This window comes from Pleuronectes platessa, chromosome 14 (assembly GCF_947347685.1).
Source record: "Pleuronectes platessa chromosome 14, fPlePla1.1, whole genome shotgun sequence".
In the NCBI taxonomy this organism is placed as follows: Eukaryota; Metazoa; Chordata; class Actinopteri; order Pleuronectiformes; family Pleuronectidae; genus Pleuronectes; species Pleuronectes platessa.
In genome coordinates this window covers 594,389-602,318 of record NC_070639.1, presented here as the reverse complement: position 1 = coordinate 602,318, position 7,930 = coordinate 594,389, and the positions used below count along the sequence as shown (strand labels likewise).

General features: G+C 41.0%; 1 protein-coding gene across 4 annotated transcripts in view; it reads right to left on the bottom strand.

Moving 5' to 3' along the window:
• Positions 1 to 238: 238 nt before the first annotated feature.
• The window catches only part of LOC128456500 (ribosomal RNA processing protein 1 homolog A), a 37,723-nt gene continuing 30,031 nt past the window's right edge, over positions 239 to 7,930 (bottom strand). For 2 of the 4 annotated variants that reach the window (XM_053440697.1, XM_053440699.1), the window contains exons 15-16: positions 2,651 to 2,711; positions 239 to 643 (exon numbers count right to left, since the gene is read on the bottom strand). In XM_053440697.1, the coding sequence (XP_053296672.1) occupies positions 426 to 643; positions 2,651 to 2,711 (279 nt within the window). In that variant the 3' untranslated portion in view covers positions 239 to 425. The remainder of the gene's footprint in view (positions 644 to 2,650; positions 2,712 to 7,930) is intronic. The other 2 variants (XM_053440698.1, XM_053440700.1) reach the window with 2 other exon arrangements.

Sequence of the window (7,930 nt, the reverse complement as noted above, 5' to 3'; positions counted from 1 at the left end):
AACATCGAAACATGTATTTCAGTCCCTGAATACTGTTCAAAGAATTTGGTGTTGATTAAAAGTCAGAATAAGTAAAGCCCTGTTTATTACCCTTTACACCAGCATACCAGGGTACTGTTTGAGCTGTGATATGCACATAATCGTACACTCATTCACAGATTGTTTTCACGCCAAGAATATGTGACTGACTAGAATGTTGTACATTCAGAAGACAAATATTGTACTGCCACCACACAAAAGCTGAACATTTGCTCAAATTGAGCTGGAAGCTGGAATGAGCAACTTTATTCAAACATCAAGTCACCCAAAACGGCAAAATTAAACAGTAAACAAAAACAAAAATACTTTTCTAGAGTCAAATCTGATTGGTTCAGTCAGTCTATCATTAAAACATTTTGAGTATTACATCTTTTCACTGTGTGAATTTAGAAGAAGTCTGCCGCCGAAGGCCGTCGTTTAGGTGTGGTTGTTAGACTATTCAAAGTCTTCTTCCTGTTGACCTTGGGGGTTGTTTTCAGGTTGGTTGAGCCTGGTGTGGGAGGAGACTTTAAGACCCCAAACTTGGGTTTCTGCTTTGGGTCAAAGGGCACTCGTGACGACCCGTCTGGACTCACCAGCAGGCTGCGATCCGTTTTTCTAAACTCTGCATAATGTCAAAAAAAATAAAGAAAGGTAGACAAGGTGTTACTCAATTTACCAAGAACATCTTTCACTCTCATTCTTAAGTTATACATCTTAAAAGAATCACACAAGTTAAACTATGCAGTTTTGACCTTGGAAACAGCAAATTATAATATAGACTGTTCATATGGTGTATTTAATTGTTCCTCTAGAAAGTGGAAAACATGGATTTAAATGAAAAGATGGGGTTTCAAGTTCAATCTGTAGAAGATGAAGATTATGTGATACAACCAAAAACTCAGCTACTAAAGGGTAAATATGTTACAAAGTTGGAAAGGGTTTCTAATAATTGGTTAAATGCATTTCAATTTGCTTTTAGACTCCTTGCTCAGACCAACCGTTCCCCCGCATCTAAACAAAAAGTATTTCCAGCATGTGAGAACGCGTCTCATTGTCAAGAGAAACATTTTCACTCATGTCTGGAGTTAATGTGGAAAAGGATTCACCCTACTCTTTAGTCAAACATGCTGCAGCTAAAAGACAGTACTAAAATGTATTCCCATCATAGCGAACCTAATTATTTCTGCTGACTGTCGAAAGTTTGTATCGTCTTTTCCAAATTTGAGCACATCACAACAGACCCATGACACCTGATGCCAGCCAGACCCTGGACCCACAGCCTCTGGCCCCATACACACCTGGCATTTACATTCGTACGTGTTCACACCGGTCATTAAAATGAGTCTCCAGGACGGATTTGTATTCACACTGCTAAAAGAATGTAGACACGTGGCCCAGACCACATCGGATCGCTATCCGATCTGAGTGCATTCACACCAGAACCGTTTAAAAGTGTCCACTTGCGATCGGATCACAAAAACCACATGTTAATAACAGATGTGTACAGGGCCTCTGTGGCAACACAGTTCAGCCATCACATGGTACATGTTGGCACACAGATGTCCTTCTCATCATCTACCAATTCTGTGGACACACAATTGTAGAATGGAACAGTGAAAGCACATGTGAGCAGTAAAGGTGTCATATGGTCAATAAATGGGTGTTATTTACTTGAATGTTCTGCAGGTAACATACTTTATAATGCATTTCCCACCATGCAAAAATTAAACAAGGGTGGATCAGTAACACACTAAATAGTATTTTACAGGTTGGTGGGTGACTCGAGGCATTTGAGGACCCAGCGCCATAAGTAAAGGTGTGTCCTTGGGCAAGATACTGAATCCGGAATTGACTCTCATAGGAAAAGATCTGCCCATAAAGCACTGTAGGAATGTGGATGGCTTAATGGCAATGAACTGTACTGTAAGGCGCTTAGAGTGGTCATCAAGACTAGATAAGTGCTATATAAATACAGACCATTTACCATTAGTAGAGGAATTGAAAAAAAGCCGAGAGGCTGTGCCGTAGGTTTACAGGCTTGCAGTCTAAAGACGGAAGTTAGGTGGAAAAGCCTAAGTCAGGGGTCAGCAACCCACGGCTCTGGAGACGCATGCAGCAGCTCCTTGTACAGTGCCGTGCATGAATTAATGTTTTTCCCCAACATCATCGATTTATAACTAAACACGATCGTAAGTTTGTCACCTAAATATTCCCGATAAAAAAATGACACAAATGAACGTGAACTAGCGAATTTTCGTCTGAATGAACTAATCTTTGAACTAGTTCGTTTTAAATGTGAATTTGGCCAACACTGAGTGTATAACTATATATGGAACTTTATAAGCTGTGTTATCAAATATGTTTTGCGGCTCCATACAAATTTTATTTGGTGGAAGAGTGCTCTTTTGATGGCAAAGATTGCCATAACCCAAGTGATCCATAACCACCCTAGTCAGCTAGGGACCGTGAGACACACAATTTAAGTGAACTGCATGCACCAAAGGGACTGAATGTTACCAGGTGAATGTGAAGGAGCCAACAATGAAAATGGGTCTAGCTTTTAATAGTAGTGAGCCAGTTCAATCTCGTAACACTGTCAATTTCAATATTTACTATAAATATTTCTTACCAGCCGTTTTATTATTCTTGAGACCAAATGTCACCTTCTTGGATTTGGGAGTTTGAGTCTTCTGGGAAATAAAAACACACAAAAATGTATATATAAATCAAACAAAGTTAAATATTGTACAACATAATTCAAATAACATTATCATTAGAGAATGGCAGAGCTGGTCAATGAAGAAGTAGTAGTCTTTTTCATTCACTCTCAAGAACATATTGATCCAGAAGACCTCATCACAATGAGTTTAATTAGGGATGCACAATATTGGATTACTGAACTACTTCAGCCAATTTCCAATGCCGATATAGCGTGTTTTGAAGGCCCAAATGCCAATGTAGTCATAAAATGTCTGCTTTTAAAGATGTACATGTTTTCACCATGAAAAGTTATTACTTTAGTATTAAGCATCGGTCACTAATTTACTGCTCCTATGTGTATCATTCATGCTGTGCGCTGGGCCGACTGCATCAAACCAAACATACTGCTCCCCGCCACCTCCTCCAACTCCATACATTTACTAAGTTTATTAAGTGTTGTTTTTACCCAGACTGAGTTAATACATGTGCCCGATCACACCATTTGTAAGTATGTGTGTGTAGGTGAGTGAGTGAGAGACATAATGAGCAGCAGGGCTACATCTGATTGGACATATATATTGACATGCAGAGCGGGAATGTGTGGCGTGTGCGACACATTATGAGCTTGCACATCGTTAAAACAAGATATTATCGTAGACGATATATATTGCACACCCTAACTATAACAGACTATAATGATGCTCTCCCTGAGAAAATCCAAACAATGGCAAATTTGACCTCTTTGACAAGGTGAAAATCAAATTGGTAAACTCTGTCCACAGTAAGTGAATTGTACAACTGTACAGCAATTAAAGCCAACTGAAAGAACATCAATAGACAGTGTACTCTATTTCACACTTTTGAATGATTAGCAGGCTACATATGCTTTACAGACTTGCTTAAACTCACTAATATATTAACTGAATTAGTGCAAACATAGGGGGCCATTATGGAGTTACACAATCCTTAAAACTGTACATTTCAAAAGAGGCTCAATTTGTGCAGCACAAAGAGTTTAAGAACTTTGTAACTGCCAGATGAAATGCAAAAAGACAATCAAAAGTCTCAAAAATGTAATCAGCTTTAGTCCTTACTGAAAACATAGGCCTCCTTCAGCTCCATAAATGAGGCCAAAAGACTAATAAGCTAGGGCTGGGCGATACAGAAGAAAATCTTATCCCAAATTTGTCATATCCATCGATAGATATTGCAATATAAATCAAATCAGCCGATGTCCTGGCTGTACACGTCACGGTACGTCTCTTGGAGCAGTTTAAAATGTTTGTCTCATACTCTTGAGCGAATCAAACAAACAAAGTTAACGTCAGTACTGTTCATGTCATAATAACTTGTGATCAGTGATGGTGTTTATTCTTAAAGTGTAAAGTGAGCAGAGGTCAGCGGGAGGGAGGAGGAAGCAGAATCCGACAGGAGACTCTGGTACATACAGGACGACTGGATCTTTAATGTGTGTCTGTCCTGATCCTGACGTAGCAGTGGTTTTAATTATTTAGGTGTGGACAACGGCTAAGACAATCAACGTAGCGGAAAACATGAATCGATTATATCCAATCATAAGCCTGTATTCCATTAGTCAAGTATGAGGTTGATTTTTTTGTATGAAAGTGGGCATCTCTGCCTTTTTGCATTCAACGTAATTTCTCTTCTAGCCTATGACTTGAAAGACAGTGCTGAACACCCGTTTACTGTCAACACTTGTGCTGAGGTACTTGCGAGCTACATGAGCAATAGCAGGGAAGTGAGCCTAGTTTGCTTTTGGTTTTGGGGCGAGAGAGAATGAGAACGAAACAGCGATGTGAGCCATGCCACACACCAATATTGTTTTCTAATTGATTTGAGGTAATTTGACTAAGTTCGTACAATGTACAAAAACCAAAGGAAAGCAAGATTGATCGTTGATTACACTGTGGTGGATTTAATAGTATATTGTACCATCAATGATTCCCTACAATCTACATTTGTCTAAATCACCTTCTGCCTTATTATTATTTGATTTTCCAAACAGTAAATGTTTCTTTGGTCATGGTGGAGTAACTTTCTTGTACGATATCTATATATTATTTAAGCCTAATCAAGAGCCAGCTTTTTTTTTACTCTTCACTATGACTTTGTTGAAATATTTTTTGGAGATTTTGCATATTAAGACTGACAACAATTTTAACTAGAACGTAATAACAAAGTTAAGCAGACAACAAACAGCACCGGTTCTGACAAACTGTTTCATTCAGAGACCCAGTGCCTAAGAAAATAACATGGAAAAGAGGCCTCACAGCAGCTGCCACTGGCAGAACTACCTGATGAGCAACTGAACTCTGAACCAGGTTCCACGGAGAGCTTTTCGTGCAGCTCTGATTTTTCTAACTACATGTCGGCATGGCGGAGAGCCTACTGATAGCCCTTGGCTATGATTGGTCCGTTAACTCCAGCATTTCGGAACGACATCATTTCCGGACCTCAAACTTCCTGTTTCATTCCCTATAGCGCAATAAACCCAAAACACAACTACGACTATGATTAATGTGACAAGTGTGTTAAGCCAGCGGAGTTGTCCGGCTGATGGTGGCTGGTTAGAGCACTAACGGCATGTGTGTATTGTCACATACGGTTATAACGCCCTGTCATAACGGCGCTAGCGGGCTAGCCACCATGCTAACTGCGGTGGTAACAGCGCAAAAACCAGCTGTCACGACTTTATGTCCACGGCTATCATGACACTGTTTCCTGTTACCGTTTGGTTAAAAGGAAACACTTGGTAGTAGTAAGTATCGGGAGTCCCTGCTGACTGTGTGTGGAAGCTGGGGGGGAAGCTAGATGCCTCTGTGTAGCTTCAAGCTGTTGAATTAGCAAAGCAGTTTGGAAACAAGACCGGGGAACCGCTGCGCTAAGACACGATAACATACGCATTTTGACCAGCTGGGTGTCACTTTATTTCAGCCAAAACTGTCCTTTCTACGTGTCATCAACAGCCTTTATCTGTTAGTTGCCATCATTCACTGTGTGCGAGTAGCCCGGGAGGACGTAAATAAACCAGCGTGGACTTCTTCTACATGCTTCATGAGGTAGGCTTTCTAAGCTAGTCTTCCGTTACGCCAACTACTGTTCTGGCTGTGAAATGTTTTCAGCAACAAACAGCTCGTACAACCATAAATGAAAAAGAGTCCGTCCGATCCGTCCGCGCATAATGGACTCCGAGAAGCATACTTTGGCCTTTAGTTTTAACAGAGAAGTTCAACAGCCATTCAAGTAGACAACCAATAATTTGATTATTCTATTAATGACTGGGTTGATGTGGTAACCAGAACAGCAATCTCAATCTACCTTCGTAGATTCATTCACTGATAAGATAAGTTACAGTTCACGTTATCCCACTTTAATATCCGTTCTTACACCACTCAAATTATCACCTTTCAATTGCATTGCTATAAATCCAGTGTTTATTTATTCCATTTTGCATGTTTCATGTCTTATCATTGTAAATATTCCTTTTCTAGTAAATATTCGACATTCCCCTCATAAGAGTTGAGAACTGGAGAGAATAATCAACTCCTATGTCCGAGAGTGGTAAGGAGCCTCAAAGGTCTAAGCAACATTGATCTGTATGGACATGGCATCCTCAAGTTGCAGATCTCAAGTCTTGTAGAGGAGTTAAAATTCACCAAGACAAGACCGGTGTTGACCCTCTCGGAGTCCGAAGACACATCTTTATGTGCTGTAGGACCATCACTGACAACAGGACGGACACCAAGAGAAGAAACCCAACAGACAAAAGTAACACTCCAGCATGCTGACATTGTAACCCCGTTCAGCAGGGAAGAGAATATGAGGTTTGGGCATAGGTCTGAGTAGACCCCCACATCTTCGCTGGTTGTAAAATAAGTCTCTCCCAAGGTAGGTATACATGGAGACGCAACCAGGTACTACAATGCCTTGCAGCAAAACATGAAACAAAGAACTGCTATTAATGTCTTGCCATCCAAAACATTGAGCGCAGTTCATAGGACAACATTTGTCTGTGAGGGGGAACAGGGACAGAGAGGGCCTCCTCCACTGACCAGGCGTGGTCAGTTCTAGCAAGCTCGAGCCAGGGAGATGATGGATGTGGGCCAGCGGTTTATAGTCCCATCCCATATTATCATTACCACCCTAAAACAAGACCTGATACTCTAGTCCAACACCCTGCTTTCTCTTCTACTTCGTAGAATTGACAGTACCCTGGGAGGATTGTGTTGACGAAACAAATGAGACATGGCATGTGAGTCAGAGCAATGTGGTAGGAAAGCAATAGCTTGCTCTGTGGTGGTTAGGTGCAACCTCCACCATCAGGTAGCTCAAAGATGTGGGGATCCATGGACAAACCCTGCACCAGACTATAAAAGAAACATTGCACACTGCAGAACGCTTCAGCCAATGGCTCTGGATCAGGAGGAAAGATACCAACTGTGCCCCAACATGCTAGGGACATTAAACCAGGTCTGAAAAACTAATATGGTGGACGTGCCTTAGAACAGGGTGTCTTGTGATTAAAAGTCTGGAACACCTGATGCGAAGGTACACACCTGAAGAGATGACCCTAACATCCGCTGTTAGTCACTAACATCTTATATCATCTGGCAGTAGTCATTAATTAGTGCAGTAGAACATGGATATTCAGTGTTAACTTTAAAAAGGCATAGAGGCTATGTCTAATCTACTGAGGGGGCAACATGGCATAGTAGACCATACAAGCAAGTAGCCAGTCAAATTTCCCTTTAGGCTCAGCGTATCCTCAAGTTTGGCCGGAATCGTTGATTACAAGGCAAAAACAATTGATGAGACGCATTTTGGCGGACACGGCCTAACATCTATTGTTGGTTGGTAACATGAACGAAAATGCATGACTTCATGATCTGAGGATGATTATAAATTAAATAGTAGTTTTTTCTGATAGGAGCTGGTGCCCCTTAGTCATAACGAGTGCAAATGAATCTCAACGCTACAACCACTTTTACCTTTATGCTGTACAGTGGGTTGCTTCGCTTTTCCTTTGACTTGCAGAAGAGTGACGTAGGGGCTACAGTGTTGCTCTGAATGGTAATGAAGTCAGACCCCAACCACGCGGCAGTCATCTATTTCTTTTGTGAGGTTTTAGCGCTCAGATGTGTGCATGGCTTTTTAACATGCTAAGGAGGGAACCAATTATTTCAGGTAC